This window comes from Triturus cristatus, chromosome 4_2 (assembly GCF_964204655.1).
Source record: "Triturus cristatus chromosome 4_2, aTriCri1.1, whole genome shotgun sequence".
Lineage (NCBI taxonomy): Eukaryota > Metazoa > Chordata > Amphibia > Caudata > Salamandridae > Triturus > Triturus cristatus.
The window spans coordinates 426168887-426186072 of record NC_140586.1 but is presented as its reverse complement, the minus strand read 5'-3'; the positions used below and the strand labels follow the sequence as shown (position 1 = coordinate 426186072).

The 17186-nt window shown below is 41.2% G+C and overlaps 1 protein-coding gene across 2 annotated transcripts in view; it reads left to right on the top strand.

The window, feature by feature from the left end:
- LOC146834522 (noelin-3) overlaps positions 1-16966 on the top strand; it is a 607486-nt gene extending 590520 nt beyond the window's left edge. For both annotated transcript variants that reach the window (XM_085601914.1, XM_085601913.1), the window contains exons 5-6: positions 5196-5302; positions 15548-16966. In XM_085601914.1, the coding sequence (XP_085458040.1) occupies positions 5196-5302; positions 15548-16225 (785 nt within the window). In that variant the 3' untranslated portion in view covers positions 16226-16966. The remainder of the gene's footprint in view (positions 1-5195; positions 5303-15547) is intronic.
- Positions 16967-17186: the final 220 nt, after the last annotated feature.

Genomic DNA, 17186 nt, shown 5'->3' with positions numbered 1-17186 from the left:
TTAAACCCACTTTTTGAAAAGACCATAAGATGCAGTAATAGTCACACACATAAGGCCTAATTACAATGTCGGTCAGAAAGCTGCCAACCCCTGGTCGGAGGCTTTTCAAACAACATTGTAGGTTTAAAGTCCGACCACCGTATTATGATGACTGAGGTCGGAGTTTAAACCAGCCGGGAAATCTGACGCGGTTCCAACGGGCTCAAGGAGTCCACCGGCCAGTTGGAAAGGCCTCATAATCCCCTATGGATGGCGTTTCCGCAGTAGGTATTATGATGTCAGTTTTAGACAGCCAATCCATGTTGGCCTTTCCCACATTGATTGGCTATTGGAATTCGACGTTGGGGACCCATAGCAGGGCCCCCTACCCCCTGGCCCACTGCATGGTGCCCCTCGAAACATCCCTGCAGCGTGAAGGAACATCCATTTTTCTATGGGAGCTTATGCTGCAGGTGTTTTCTGCCCACCCAACAAGCTCCTATAGGAAGATCTATGTTTTTGACCGCTCTGTGTGCGGTCGCATCCAAATGATGCCATCAGAACCGCCAACCTGAGGTCGGTCAGTTCCTATTCTGCCAATCGCTACATGGCGGAATTCTTTCCCTTGAGGATCCGGAAATACGGACAAAATCAAGATTTGGCGTCCTCAGCACCATTTTCTAACGTGGGCAGGTTCGGGTGCTCACAGGCGGCTGTAATCAGAGAGCTGCTTCTCAAGTAGATTTACTGGTACCAGATCGAGAATGATGTTATGCTGCTCGACAACTGGATTAGAGACTGTACTGATAAAATGGTGCTGCTTGTCCTATGAAGATAAAGAAGAATTAAGCCCTCCAGTGCTTGGTTTTCTGATAGCCTTAAGACAGAGAAGAAAAGGTGTAAACCCTTATAAAGACAGTGGAAAAAAGAATAGAAAATTAATGAAAAGAAAATTAACAAGTCTGCTCCAAAGAAATATCATGTTGAAATTAAAATTGCTAAACAAGAGTATTGTAGAGGATATTGTGTGAACAGCTGCCAGCTTACTTCCATACTAAGATCTTGACCATTCAAGCAAGTCTGTCCTCCGGCTCGCGGCCTGATGATGATCTACTGCACATTATGCAGGCCAGTATGGTCTCCCCAACCAATGTAATGCTCTCCAATTTTAAACCTCTTTCACTGGAGAGATCTCTGACAGGCTTAAGTAACATCAAATCAGGCTCTCCATCTGACGTGTGCCCCCCTAACTTGTTAGCTTTAGGGGCCTTTTTTACTCAACCTTCTGGTGAACAAGGTTCTTAATACATTGCTAGTGACAGTTAGGGAAGCAGGTTCTTGGAAACAAGCCACAATTCTGCCCCTGTTGGAAAACCATCTGCAGACCCCGGAGTACAGTCTAATTACAGGCCTTTCTCTTTGCTACCGGCACTAATCAAAGTATTGGAGAAGCACGTGAATCAGTAGCCCTCTTTATATCTTGAATCCAATAACCTGTTCCATCTTAGCCAGTCTGGCTTTAGCCTCCACTTTACTACAGAGACCGTGCTTGTGGAGGTAACTGAATACAACAAAGGTATTTTAGATACCGGAGGAAAGGCTGTGCTGATCATGTGAGACCTATCAGCAGCCTATGATACAGGCCCCCAGTCTAGACTTCTGGTGCACCTTTAGTCCATTAGTATTGTGGGTCAAGCTTTAGACTGGCTTGCCTCCTTTTTTGGAATGCAGAAGTCAACAGGTTTGGACTCTTCTTTCTCCTCAGAACTGCATGAGTTGATAGTGGGAGTTCCCTAGGGCTCTGCGTTGAGCCCAACACTATTTAAAACATATCTAACTTCTCTTGCTAAGATAGCAGAAGCCCTGGGTGTAAAAGTTATATCTTACGCTGACGATACTCAGCTGTTGTTCTCATGTGACAAGGGAGAAGAGCTTCCAGGGATGCTGATTAAAATCTGCCTGACTGCAGTCTTCCATTTGGTGGCCATGCACCAGCTTAAGTGCAATGCTGAAAAAACAAAAATTATTTTCTTTGGCAATACTTCTTCACAAACTTGGCAGACTTTATGGCTCGAAGATGTCCCCACCCTTCAGGCCCTCAGGGAGCCAAAGTCAACAACTTAGGGATCAAATGTGGTGGTAGTCTGTCCTTTAAGCCACAAATTAACCTGCTTTGGTATACTGCACTCCCTACACTGCCTGTACTTCAATGCCAAAAAATGGTTATCCAGGCCCAGATAACATCGAGGTTGGACTACGGTAATGCCCTCTATTTTGGTCTACCTGGCCAACTGTTGGATAGGCCACAGGTAGTCCAGAATAAAGGAGCTAATTTCCTTCTGAATCTGCCAGTTAGAGCATGTATTTCCCATCATTGGCGCACTCTTCACTGGCTTCATATAATTGAAAGAATCTTGTTCTAGGCACTAGTGCTAGATTACGGGTCACTTTACCAGACCAGTGCAGTCTACCTCAGAACAAGGTTCAGTTTCTATGCTACTTCAAGAAACCTGACGGATGCCAACTAATTGCTAGAAGTGACTTCCAGAATTCGGTATGTTAGAGTGGGAGGTCAGACACTTGCCGACCTAGGACCAGCAGCTTGGAACAAGCTCCCTCTAGACCTCTGCTCAATAAGCAATGTTGCAAAGTTTTTTTTAAAAAGCTGAAAACTCGCTTTTTGTGCAGGATTAAAACATAAGGACCTTCTATCACATCTGACCTGCGATGGGTACGGGACACTCCTCGGAGTAGCTGTGCGAGATACAAGTCATTTTCATCATCAAATTCATATGTATGGTGTTGAATGTAAACCTCCGATGGACCGTACTCCAGCAGGCCGCCAAAGGAGTAGATAGCAGCAGAGCTGGAGTAGGCTCCATCACTGCCTGCCTGTAAATCAGGTAGGAGGTCGGGGGGTTGTTGAAGGTACAATGGAGTACTCCACCAAATTATAAATTAGTCCCTAATTGATTTGCCCAGAATCACATGATGTTCAAGCACAGAAGCTGGGATATGAACCTGGGTCCCCATGTTACAAAATCAGCAGCTTAACATTAGATAGAAGGTGCTAGTTATGTTCAGATGAACATCATGTATCAACTGTAGTGTCTTGTTTTGAAAGAGAAACATTATCATCCACGACTTGGAGCTTTTCATTTCTGTGTGCCTGTTCTCTACTACATTTATTGAAAGAACAGATAATCCACAACCGTTGTTCTGATGAGCTCCGAATACTTCTCTGAAGTCCAACTGGTTCAGCATAACATCAGATTTTTTCTTAGGATGTCATTCAGAGGAGCATGGCATGCAGATTTGTCTGCAGGTTAGAGGAAAGGAGGAGACTTTTGGCACTGAGTCTGAAGGTCTGCAACTGATTGTATATCACGAAAGCATTAGCAAATAGATTGTATATGAATTTAAGAATGAAGTACTCATAGTGGTCCCTGTCATGGGATCTGACCATTTTTTGTACAATTCTGCTTCCCAGATGACAGGCAAACGCATGCAGAAAAAGTATAGAATTTTGGGAGATTTTGAATGACAATTTGGAAACTGAAACTTAGATGGTGACCGTGTCTTTTTTCAAATGGAACTATCAATTACCCTCAATTTGCCCTGTATAACACTGTAGCCAATTGTGTGCAAAGTTGTGCTAAATTGAAAAATGTGAGTTTCCAACCCCAGAGTAAGTCTATAAAATGTTTTACAACTTCACAAAGTTTGTGAAATGTTTTAGCATCACCACTTCGGCATGTGCATTGTAGATTATTCAACAACTTATATTGCACATATCCTTTTGTAACACTAGCAACATGGTTTTGAAGAAGATACACTTTGCTGTAAACATTTATGGCATTGTCCATGGAACATTCCCCAAAACAATAAACTTTCAGAGAAAAATTCGGTAAATATTTCCCAGCTTGTCTAGGTATGATTAAAGTGAAAATTATCTCGCGTTACATTGAAAATGATCTCACAATGTGATTTAATAATGAAAAAAACATTGCTTAAGCAAAAGTGAAACTAAACTGGAAATCTTCGAAAAACTTGCAAAAGGATGAAAATCTGTAAATTTGGCAAACTTTGCCTGTGAAAATATTGAACACTTCTGGTTACTGGTTGAATTCTTAAATACACTCCACAACAGGACCTTATGAAGTGGCAGTTACCATTGCCTACAAGTACCAACAGTTATGTGCAATTTAAAAGGGTGTGGGGTGCCACAGGTGCGGCTACTAAAAACGGGGGACTGATAATCCTTAGCTGAGAGATCTCCACCATCTTCTGGTCAATGCACAAATCACTTTTAGGAATCCACTAATAAATCATTAAAAATGATCTCACAATATGATTTTAAAAAATGCTTAAGCAAAAGTGAAACTAAACTGGAAATCACTTTTAGGAATCAACTAATTAACTTACAAATCTTATTTAAGAATCTCAACGTAATTTACTAATCACATTTAATAATATCTACTTAACTTGATCATACTAATATTAAATAAATGACAATGCAGTATATACTTCACTATGTGCCTTCACACAGCCTACTAGTGCTTACCAGAGTCACTAACTCACACGGCAAAAATCGAAAAACGTTGGTGGTCTTGGATTATCAGTACAGGGTCTTCAAATGTGAAACCCCCTTTAACTTGTGATTGCAGTCCATGATACACTCAAAGCTTCAAAGGGCTTTGAATACTATTCTAGATGCTCTGGTGATGCCCACATTGGTCCTCTGTTCTGGGTACATTTATTCCTTGATATGTGCACTATAATTGATACCGTTATGAAACCATTATCAAACACACTGTGCAATATGTGTCTGATTTACAGACAGTGACACAGATGTTACTGTCCTTTCTGTTATCAATGCGTAAATAGAGGGAGGATGCAGGTGCCAGTCTTTTATATAGTTTCATAAAATATTTAGGCAAAAATTAACTCTAAAAGTTGAGAGATCTGTAGCCAGATGTCTTGCTTGAAAGAATTAGCTTTTTATGTTTCCGTCTTCATTATGCATATTGGTTCCATGTTCCAATAAAATTATACATTAATTTGCTTAATTTGGTGCATTTCAAATTATGCCTCACAATTAATACATAGCAGAGAAAGTTATGACTATTTCAATAACAGTCTGAATAGTATCCTATTTCATAGGGTTGGCGGGTAATCTTCAATAAATGACTTTACATTTTTTTTTCTCATTTCAGCGTGTGGGAAATTGATGAAAATAACGGGCCCTATTACCATCAAGACTTCTGGAACTAGATTCGGAGCCTGGATGACAGATCCTGTAGCATCCGAAAAAAATAACAGAGTATGTTTATTTACTGACTAGCTCTATTTGCAGATGTTAACTTCTGTTTGCATGTGATGCTTACAAAAATACGTTTTGCCAAACGGGATTTACTAATTTAAGTGGTTAAATCCAAACCTTTCCGGTCCTCGCTTTCTATTCTCTCCACACAATACCTCTGGATCTCGCGCCACAACGCCCTATGAGCCAAACTTGACTGCTACCTAGAGGCATTCATTCCCCATGAGAAGGGTTGGATACACCTCTCCTGTCCAACCTATTTACAAATCACTATTCCTATCTGTATCCATGTAACCTTACAGCGCTATATCACCCGCACCATTGCACGCGACTTGACAGACGCCGTTCCCTGTCTTCAAGCTACCGCTGGGCAATCACCTCTCTAGCCTTTTTTCTTTTCATCTTCTCTCCCACTATCTTTCTTACTTTCTTTCCATTTCTGTCACTTCTTTTTTTTACTGTTGTGCATCAATAACTCATTGTTCAGCTCTATGTTATCTATGTAACATATTCTGTGCCTACCAACATGCATCTTTATGTGCACTCATTATGTATAGAATGCTCTCAGCTCATGGTTATCTGCCAACCATCTGTTATGTACATCGCTAACAAAAACTTATGAAATGAAAAAAACCCTAACCTTTCTGAATATTTCATGTGAATTTGTTCTCCAAATCACTGTCAGTCAAGTGTGCTAATGGGTTGATCATTCTAAAATGACTATGCCCTGCTGTCATAAGCACAACTTGGCCGATAAAGAAAAAAGAATTTAGTGCTCAGTGAACTGATTTCGTCAAACTCCAAGTCTCAATCACTTTTTCAATTATATTTAGCAGAGATTCATTATTTTTCAGAAGTTAGTGTGAAAGTTTCAGTTGCATGTTCAACTTCTGTCACACATTGAATTGTTGAGTTCTAAAAGACATAGCACAGTCAGGTTAGAGGGGCCTTACTTCTCCTGCTAGCAGACAACATCCCACCATGCCCCTCTATGTGCATGATATGATAGTCACAGGAAAGACTGAGAGAGGATGTAGCCTTACAGCTAGATCAGGCGAGCCTTACAGCTAGAGCAGTTGCCCTCGAAGCGAGGGAACCGGGTTCGAGTCTCGGCTACGACGCTCAACATCCTGTGATTCTGGGCAAACCACTTCACCTACCCGTGCCTAGCAAAAAATCAACAAAAAAAAGGTGTCAATCTGTAACAAGTCTGGTGCTCACGTCAAGCGCTCTGATACCTGGTGATTCGGGTCTAGTTCGCGCTATATAAAACTCTAAAAAAAAAAAAACATTTACATCACTGAAATTGTTGGTATGACATCATAAACGTGTTACAATAAATTCAAGAAAATGTATTAGTGCTGTCTATAGTACTCTAGCCCACTACTGAGGGCTATACTATTTGGTAAAGGATGTGAAACTGAGTAATGGGCTGAGCCACAGGAGAGCCAATAACAATGGAAACAACCAACAGTGCCCGAGGCAGAAGTGCTATAATACTATTTGCAACATTCCACCCATTGATGGTGGAATTTTCTAAATTAAAAATGTAGAAGCATAATGAAAAACATCAGAATGTTGGAGCAGAAAGTTCTATACCAGACATTACTGGTCTGTGAAACTTCATTGCCCTCAGTGTAAAAATCTAAGAGCATCATATTTAGCACAAGTTCTGCTTGATTATCTGGAAATTCATGCATCACTTAATTTGATGTCATTGTATCCCCATGATTCACACAGGTTATGTAAAAATGATGACATTGCCAGGCCTTTTAGAAGTATAAAGGGTGGAGGTAGCTGTGTTCTTAATAGATAGAAAACTATTTGCTGAAATGAGGTACACAAAAACATGAACAGTGAGATGCTATATTTAATCTCCGCCACTGACACGCATTCCAGTTTTGCCCACCATGCCATGCTCGTACAGTAACTAGCCAGTACACCTAATGCACGTAGGGCTTGACAATAAAGAATATAAAAAAGGGACTGATACGTGTCTGAAGACACATCATGGGCAGAAAAATAAACGACTGTTATGCAGCACTAAGTAAGTAGCAATGGTGCTGGATTGCAGTCCAAGTATCAGTGGCTGAAATTAATTCAAGTATTCCGTCCATCACTTTTTTGTATTCTTCAAATTACATGGTGCAGGCATCCTATCAGCCAAGAATGGGGGCGGAAAGAACAACCTTGTAAAATGGATCATACTGATTTCAAAAGCACATCATCAATAATACTTAAAAAAGGGGCATGTCCTCATTATTGACTGACCAATTACTCACACCTGATACCTGTCTCAAACCTAAATCCTTTCTAAGCAGAACCTGTATATGTTTTTTAGGGTCTCACTGTCCTGAGTTAAGATTGTTAGGAAGCCCAACAATGGTAAGCTTCAATTTCATTCCTTGCTCAGGACTATATTTAGAATATCACATTGCTGAACCTGGCCCACTCTGCAGGGTCAACCCCAAACATTTTTGCCTCTACCCTCTATTTTTTGCTGAATACGTTATTGTTTGCCTTAGGACTCTGTACACTTTATCACACTGCTAACCAGTGCTAAAGTGCTTGTGCTCTCCAGTCGAATCTTGGTAGAATTGGGTTACACCTAATTGGCATATTTAATTTTCTTTTTAAGTTCCTAGTAAATTGGTACTACATGTGCCCAGAGTCTGTAAAATAAATGCTACTATTGGGCCCGCAGTACTTATTATGCCACCCGGTTAAGTAGCCCAATAATCCTGTCTCAGGCCTGCTATTGCAGCCTCTGTGTGTGCAGTTTGAAGACTGCCATTTTGACCTGGCAAAACAAACCTTTAGCCAGGCCTAAGCCTTCCTTTTTAATCCATGGAAGTCACTCGTAGGGTAGGCTCTGAACAGCTCGGGGGAGAGGGCGCAGTGTATTTAAAAAGTACGGCAACCACTTTTACGTTTTACATGTGCTGGTAGCGAAAAACCCTTAAAGGCATTTATTTACTACTGAAGGTCTTACCTCTCGCATAGGATAAAATTGGAGCTAATTTATTATATTTAATAAGCTGTAACGTCTAGCTGGGAGCAGGTGGACAAGTCGAGTTTGGTTTCTCAAGAATTGCAATTAAAAGCCTTCTTTAATGGTAAAGTTGGATTTTTTATCACAAATCTGAAAAAGTCACATGCAGAAAGATGGCTTTTTTGCACTAATCATTTGGGGCCTGCAGCCTGATCTTGGGTCACATGACTAGGTGCAACTGGCAGTTGGTCTTTGTGTTTGTTCCCTGATAGTGAGACAAAGGTAAGGTAGGGGTTGGCAGGATGGGCCAATCTGAGTTAGCGAGGGGGAAGCAGTCAGCTACCAAACTTGCAAATCACAAAGGTTTTACCTGAGCACTCTCAGAAAGGGTTTGTCACTAGTTTATTGTGACCCCAGACAAGGTGGGGCCAGGATACAGAGGGAGTGGATGCCTGATATCTCACGGGGTTGGAAACCGCTAGAAACATCACCCTCTTCAGAGTGGACACCATGTTAACATATTGGACCTCAGACCCCAGCTCTTCAGTACACTTCTGGCCTTCTGGAAGACTCTGCCAGGAAGATGGATTGCTGTGGTGCTAACAGGACTGTGACTCTGCTGGAATGCTGCCCTGAAGGACTTCTGCCAGCTGTGCTAACCTGCTACCCTTTTGCTTGGGTGAAAACGACTGGACCTATAACCTGAACTCAGGCCCACCAGATTTACTCCAAGAGCTAGTCTCTTGTAACCAGCGCCTTGAGCTCTGCAACTGTGAGTCTCGCCCTGTCAAGTGATGCTACCCCAGGCGTGGAACCTTGGAAGTGGGCCTAAACATTCTCTGCAAGCCCATCGGTGGATCCAGCAGATCCAACTCCTCCCCTTTGCTGTGGGGCGCAAGCTCGAACAGAAGCGGCGCACCGCCACTGCTGTAGGGGTTCTTCCAGGGCAAGGACTCCGCATCGACCTTGCAGCTGCATCCGAACTGCCGTTGCAGGATGCATCCCCAATGCAGGCTCTCACATTGGAAACTCTCATTGATGGCAGCATTGAGGATGATGCAGGACCTTGCATTGCAAGTCCTGCAGTCGCCTCAGAACCAGCTGGTGCCTGATGCATCCTCGATGCCAGAATTCGCATCGCAACCTTCACTCGACAGCCTCCTCAACAACAATGCAGGACCTCGCATCGCAGTATAGCAGCTTCCCTTAAACGATGCATCCTCAATGTGTGACATCGCAACACTCCACAACCAGGATATAAGGTACTCTTGTTCAGCGGGCCTAACTGGGCTCCTGCAGCCAGCCGACGCTCCATCGTCGTCGGCCTGAACCTGGAACTTAGTCCCAGTACTGCCAGATTTTCAAAGTTAGCGCTTTATGCTTTTTGGTGCTATTTTCACTTATATCTTTATAATTTCATATCTCCCATTCTTCTATTTGAATATTTATTGTTTTGGTCCTATATTATTTAGTAAAATTTACTCTATCTTTCTATTCAGGTGTGGGATCCTTTTGTGGAATGTTTTCACTTTTTTACCATTTTAAGTGCCACACAATTACTTAACACATTGATTCTGAGTTAAGCCTGACTCTTCTGTGCCAAGCTACCAGAGGGATGGGTACAGTTTGATTTAGGGTTTGCTTGTGACTTCACCCTGACAAGGATTGTGGTTCCTACTTGAGTAAAGTTACACCTTCCCAACTACTAAACCCATTTTCATAAACACGTATTAAACCATAAGAGACTAAATTGTTGAAAAAAGCTTCTAATAATTTGGCCAAGTGCCAATGCTACTCTTTCTCTCCATTGAACAACAAGAATGAAAGGTTTTCTTTGTATATGGCCAAAATGGGCCAAACACATTTGTACACTTGAAAGGATGTGGAGACTGTATCACGTTCCCCAAACATAATAGGCTTATGAAATTCAAGTGGAAACTAACAATGAGATTTAGGCAACAAGATGGTCTTCTCCACACAGCTCTTAGGTACGGAGCATCAAATGGGCCGCTGCCATAGCTGTTTGAGGAAAGATGTCCTGCTGCCTATTAGAGTACAGATGTACTTTCGTGTTCCTCACAGATGCACTGCCATTGTCGTTTTACAATGAGAAAAAGCTGAATACCAAGTTACACCAACGTAATGGATTCATAACACCCCTCTAAACTTAATTAGAATGCTATTCTTAAATTCCCTCTGTTGATCAAGACCTCATTAACACATGGTCTTAGGTTCAAAACATTACATCTGCTGATATGTAGTTTAGGACTGCACCCTATCTATTACATTCCTATGATAAGATGAGAACATTGTGTACCAAAAGTTGTTGGCTAATGAATAGAGCCAAAACTTTATATATGTTTTTTATCTTTTGATTGTATACTCATTTGTTACCAATGCATGTAGTGCATCATCACATCACTGTTGTAGCACCTTTCCATCTATTTTTGTATCTACCTATGTATATAAAACGTAAGTACATCTCAGAGTGTGCAGGCATCTAGTGGCCATTTATTATTTGTATTATTCATATTTAATGCACATGCCCATGGCGGATACTTGACTGAAACCCAGATTTGTTTAATGTAATTACAACAGAGACCAAGGATGCCCTATGGTCATATTCCACAAGGTGTCCCAATCACAAAGATTGTGCTACTTCTAGATATGATTTGTTTCTGTGTTACAGATAGTTTACATAAGGAGTACAGTTGTTTTACTCCAGGCTTACTCCTGAAGTTCAGTGGTGATTGTACAGGGTTTCTTGAATCTTCATCTCTTGGCGAAATCATCAACAGAACCCCCCACTGGTCTTATGGACCTTTGATTGCCAGCCTGAAGTGTAAGAAAGGAGCTAACATTAGAAATACATTACAAATACAGTGAACCTAATATGGCTCCTCAAAACTAAACAGAGGATGGAGTCCAAACATAAGGATTTTATTAACAAATTTAGTTCTGTATACAAGTTAAATCAATCAGCAAAATTTGTAGAAGACTTTGGTAGGAACATGCATGTTTAAATGTTCTTGCAGTCCAAACTTATATATAATCAAAACGAATAAAATAATATGCAAAACAAAATAAAATAGAGTGAGCAAAATATGACCCAAGCAAGTTCCATGAAGGAACGTCTCTGTACTAAATAAAGTAACAAGTGGACATTCTAAGAGATAGCAGTCAGCAGCAAATGGACCCAATTTAATATTAAATGGAAAGAGTGAGCATTCAAGCATGAAGCTTAACACTCTGGGAGAGAGAAATAGGCAAAGTGAAAAGAAGTCTTCTCTCATCAAAATTCCAAATAGGGTCTGATCTACTATTCTAAAGAAAACACAAAATTAAAGCATAAAGAAATTTCCACAAGACTTCTCCTTATCATCTTCTACTGAATACACCATTAAAAAGACTCTGTTCTCCATGAGATATTAGTTTTTTAGCTTCAATCAAAGAAGCAATCATTCAGGTGACCTTGGAAGTAAAATCCATCTAGTTCACCTCTACAGGATGTTGTCTCACAACTACCTCAGACTTCATATCCTAGGCCAAAAGTTAATTAAAGAACCAGTGGTCAGACATATTTATTTTGCTTGTAACTCCATAGTACAGTGGCACTAGATGTGCCCAAAACCTATAAATTAAATGCTACTAGTGGGATTGCTGCACTGATTCTGCAACCCACTTAAGTAGCCCTTTAAACATGTCTCAGCGCTGCCATTGCAGCCTGTGTGTGCAGTTTTAAATTGCCATGTCAACCTGGGAAAATGCACCTTTTGACAGGCCCAAACCTTCCCTTTGTCCACAAATAAGTCACCCCTAAGGTAAGCACTGACTGTCCAAAGGGCAGGGTGCATTGTATTTTAAAGGTAGAAAATGTACTTTTAAGTTGTATACGTCCTGATAGTAAAAAAACTCTTACATTTGTTTTATGCTACTGCAAGGCTTAGCTGTCCCCTGGGATAACATCAGAGTCACCTTATTACATTTAGTAAGCTGTAATTTCCAAATGGGTGCAGGTACCCACTTCATGTTCCAAATCCTAACTCAGGGTGAAGTCAGACTTTAAGTTACAATTTTGAAAATGGTAGTTTTAGAAATTTGGCATTCTCCTGCCTTACCGTTTTAGGGCCTGTAGCTTGTACCTAGGTCACATGATTGGGTGTAGTTGACAGTTGGGTGTTGTGTATGCCTCCTGGACAGCCACTCACAATCGGGAGATTAGGTCTGCCAGGATGGGCCATCACTGGAATGATGGGAGGGAGTAGCTAGGCACAGCCCCACTTACACTTTAATATGCTTTATCCTGCCTCCACAAAGAGCTGCATACCCCCTGTAGTTAGTCTGAAGCCTGGACAGGGACGGCTAAATGCCTGGGGACTTCAAAGGGAAACATCTAGAAGCCTATACCCCACTTGAAAGGCAGAACTGTGAATAAATACTGTACCTCAGGCTTCAACTCTTTAGTACACTTCTGGACCTGTGGATACTCTGCCAGGAGGAAGGACTGCTGTGCTGTTGATGGACTTCCACTTGGTTGGACTGCTGCCCTGCTGAACTACTGGCTTGCTGGACTGCTGCCTTGCTTTGCTGACCTGCTGCCCTCTTGCCTGGGTGAGAAGTATTCAACCTGCATCTCTTGAACTTAGACCCCATAGTGACTCCAAGGGCTAGTTGGCTGGCCTAATGGCTTGAGCCCAAGGGACAGAAGGCTCCAACAACCTTGAGCAAGCACTTGGACTCTACCCTCTGTGAGTCTCCCCTGCCAAGTGATGCCACCCCAGATCCAGCAGAACAGACACATCTCCTCTGCTGCATGGTGCAATCCCGAGCAGAACCAATGCATCGCTACTAAAGACACGGTGGCATCGCAGCCCATCACCACATTCAAATCGCTGCTGAACAATGCATCCTTGTCGCAGCCCTTGCATCCATCTTCGATGACAGCCTTGACAACGTCTACAGATTCCGCATCACAGCCTCGTAGGTACTCAGAACCGATGTGTCACCCAGATTGCACGATGCATCCTGGACTCCAGACTTTACAGTTCAAGCCCATGTTGATGAAATCTTCGATGACAACACATCAGGACCTTGCACCCCTTCTCTTTGCCTGTGCAACACATCTTCAATACAGATCAATACAACGCTATGCAAACCTGGATTTAAGGTATTATGTTCAGCAGTCTAACAGGGTACCTCGAACAGCCCTGTGCTCAATCGCAATCAGCCTAAACTTGTGACTGTGTCCCACTCTGGCTCTACCAGATATCCAGTCGCTTTACATCTTTTGGCACTATTTTTATTGAAAAACTTTAAAATTGAAATCTCCAGTTCTACTGATTAGATGTTTTTCATTTTGACCTTGTTTCGTTTGTCAGAAATTACTCTGTCCTTGTAAGCCTTTTGTGGGATCTTTTTTGGTTCTTTTTCATTGTGTTGCTGTTTGAAGTGTTGCACAAATACTTTATGCATTGCCTCTGACTTAAGTCTGACTGCTCCGTGCCAAGCTACCAAAGGGTTGAGCACAGGTTAATTTGGGGTTTGCTTGTGGTTTCACCTTGAGAAGAATTGTAATTGCTGCTTGAGAAGAATTTCACCCCCTGAACCAGTAACTCAGTTTCTTAAACTAAGATTGGAAATTGATTTCTCAAAGTGAAAATTCTTGCTTCATTGCTTTGAGCCAGAAACCATCAGCAAAATTAGCGGAGTAGAAAAGCATAAATATTCAACCTTTCTGAAATTGTACTTGCAATTCAAAATGCTTAAACAGCAAATAAACCAGAGACTGTGGTATATAGCACCTCACATTCTTCATGGCTGAAGGCTTGCAATATGTATTTTCGAACATAATGCCTGATTTACATATATTTTGCTGTGATCTAATGTTCGAGTACTCCTCAATTCTTGCTGCTTAATTCTGAACACAAATGATTCAATAATAAGCCTGGGGTTCCCCTTCAACACTCCTGGATATCAGGAGTTAGCTAAAGGTATTACTAGAATAAGTCACATCTACTTATTGCAAAATCTATTTGACACTTTACATTCTTCATGGCTGAAAGTTTTCACTATGTACCTTTAGGAATAATGTCCATTATAAGGTCCATATTCACAAAGATTGTGCTGTGATATACTCTTAAAGTATGCCTGGTGTACTCAGCGATGTTCCTGGCTTAATTCTGAAATCCAGGAGTAAGCCAGTTATAGATCAGGTGCACTCCTGCATTACTCTTGGAAATCAAGAGTAAGTTAGTGGTACTTCCAGTGTACGGCTCACCTTCATAGAAAAAACTGGTGAATAGAGTCCCATTTATTGACCACATTCCTGTGCCCGAATACTGTGAGAGAAGTGATGGCTGTAAATCTGCTTACTTTTCTTTCAGTTTATTCTACTACTAGATGTGCCAGTCTGAGACAGGTAGTAGGGCAGTTGGCACGAAGAATATGGAAGAACACCATGGGCTTACAGCACGAAAGTTTAGCTGTCAGTAGGTGCCATTATTTAAGAAGGGATGGGTTGCTCTTGAGATCCTGGAATAAGCTAGCAGTATCCTTGCTTACTCCTAGCTCACTCCTTGCGATAAGCCACCACGCGTGTAAGTCACAGCAACATCTTTGTGAACTGGGCCCAGTTTGTGGGCATTGGGAAACAACTCTCTTGCCTCTCCCTACTCTTAAAACGTTATTTACTTCTGTCAGGTACATGGTATAAGAGAAAGGGAACTTAAATTCGCAAAAGAAAATGTATGATTGAACAAAGGTGATGGCATTTCAGCAAGCCTAATTGCACATTAGTGCAAATATGGCATTAGAAACGCTGATACACAGATTAAAGCGTGAATTCACAAACATTGTTGTGAGATATGTCTAGAAACCTCAGATGGGTGCAGCTTTCTTTCACAATTCAGGATTTTTTATGAATTGCCTAAAGGTGTAAATCTGACCCATGTCAGGGTGTAATTCCTAGGGACACTGATACTCAATTTTACTGTATGAACCAGGCCATATCGGCCCTGTTCTCAAAGACTTTAGTATGATTTACCACTATAGCACTATTTTCCTGCTGGAGATCAGGAGTAAGCTAGGAATACTGCAAGAGACAGTAATTTCCACTCACAGTAAAATATTTTTGAAATAATCTTTTTAGCTGTGTTTCATTACCTTTGCAAAACTATGTTTGTGATATAACATGTCTGATGGATGCATTGTGTAGAGCCCTACTGATCTGTCTTGTGTTGCCTTCTGTTTCCTAGGTATGGTACATGGACAGCTACACCAACAATAAAATTGTTCGTGAATACAAATCCATGGCTGACTTTGTCAGTGGGGCTGAGTCAAGGACATACAATCTGCCTTTCAAGTGGGCTGGAACCAATCACGTTGTCTACAATGGCTCTCTTTATTTCAACAAGTATCAAAGCAACATCATCAGCAAATACAACTTTGAAACGGGGCGCGTGCTGGCTCAGCGTAGTCTCGAGAACGCTGGGTTCCACAATGTGTACCCTTACACGTGGGGTGGGTTCTCAGACATTGATCTAATGGCTGATGAAATTGGCCTCTGGGCCGTCTACGCTACTAACCAGAATGCAGGCAACATCGTCATCAGCCAGCTGAAGCCAGACACCCTGGAAGTAACAAAGAGCTGGACCACAGGATACCCAAAAAGAAGTGCAGGAGAATCCTTCATGATCTGCGGCACTTTATACGTCACCAACTCACATTTAACGGGAGCCAAAGTATATTACTCCTACTCTACAAAATCTTCAACATATGAATACACAGACATTCCCTTTCATAACCAATATTTCCATATATCCATGCTTGACTACAACGCAAGAGACCGCGCCCTTTATGCCTGGAACAATGGTCATCAGGTCATGTTCAATATTACTCTTTTCCACATTATTAAGACTGATGATGACGCATAAGACGCCTTTTCTAGTTCAAGAAAATCAGTTGCTCCAAAAAAACTCAATTGCATCCTGTGGTTTTGTTTTATGGCACATTCGGAGTTTTTTCTGATCTGTTTCTCAGAAACAAGAATTTTTTTACAAGGTTTTCCTAATTGAAATTGATCTATCAGCCAGAGCATTTTAGGATCACAACCACATCATTAGTCTTTGACCTCCATGGACTGCCACAATCCTATCAAGAAAAAAGAACTGGCCCGAAAAACAGACATATGCCTTATTTTACAATCTGATTTACCAAGTTCTAATGCATGAATGTCTTTTTTTAGCCTTTTGTCAGTTTTTTGAAGAATCAGATTGCAGTTATTTAGCCTTTTGTGCTTCATATGTATTCATTTTTTGAAGGAAAAAAAGACTTTGACACGTTGAGTTCAATGAGATGTATCTATATCCTACACATTGCATACTTCTAAAGCACTATTATATAAAGGGAAGCAGTACAATATGTTTCTAATTCTCTAGCCCACATGCCTATCAATAATATGTATTTCTACCATTGTAATCACCAGTGCTCAATTGTATCGTTTCACTTTTGTGAAAGTAAACCAAGTACTATTTTTTATAAAATATATCAGAGATTAAATCACACTCATGTTTGGGATTGACTTTTAAAGTGGGTATAGATCATGAGTGGGACAGTACTCTGTCACGATTTCTTGCAAGATATTCTGAAAAAAATACAGAAGGTGTAAAAAAATAAAATTCATAGTAACTTTTTTAAGCTAATCGCGTCATTTAAATTGTTATTATTTATGTGTTGCTTTCTTATTATACAATAAATGAATGATTCTTGACCAGTGGATGGCAGTGTACGTTCAGAAGGATGATCTTTGAAGTCCAATCCAAACAGTGGGGGATATTATCAAAGACCGGCGATACCTACCGCAAACGCCAGTTAGCGGCAGGGGTGTTTTTTCAC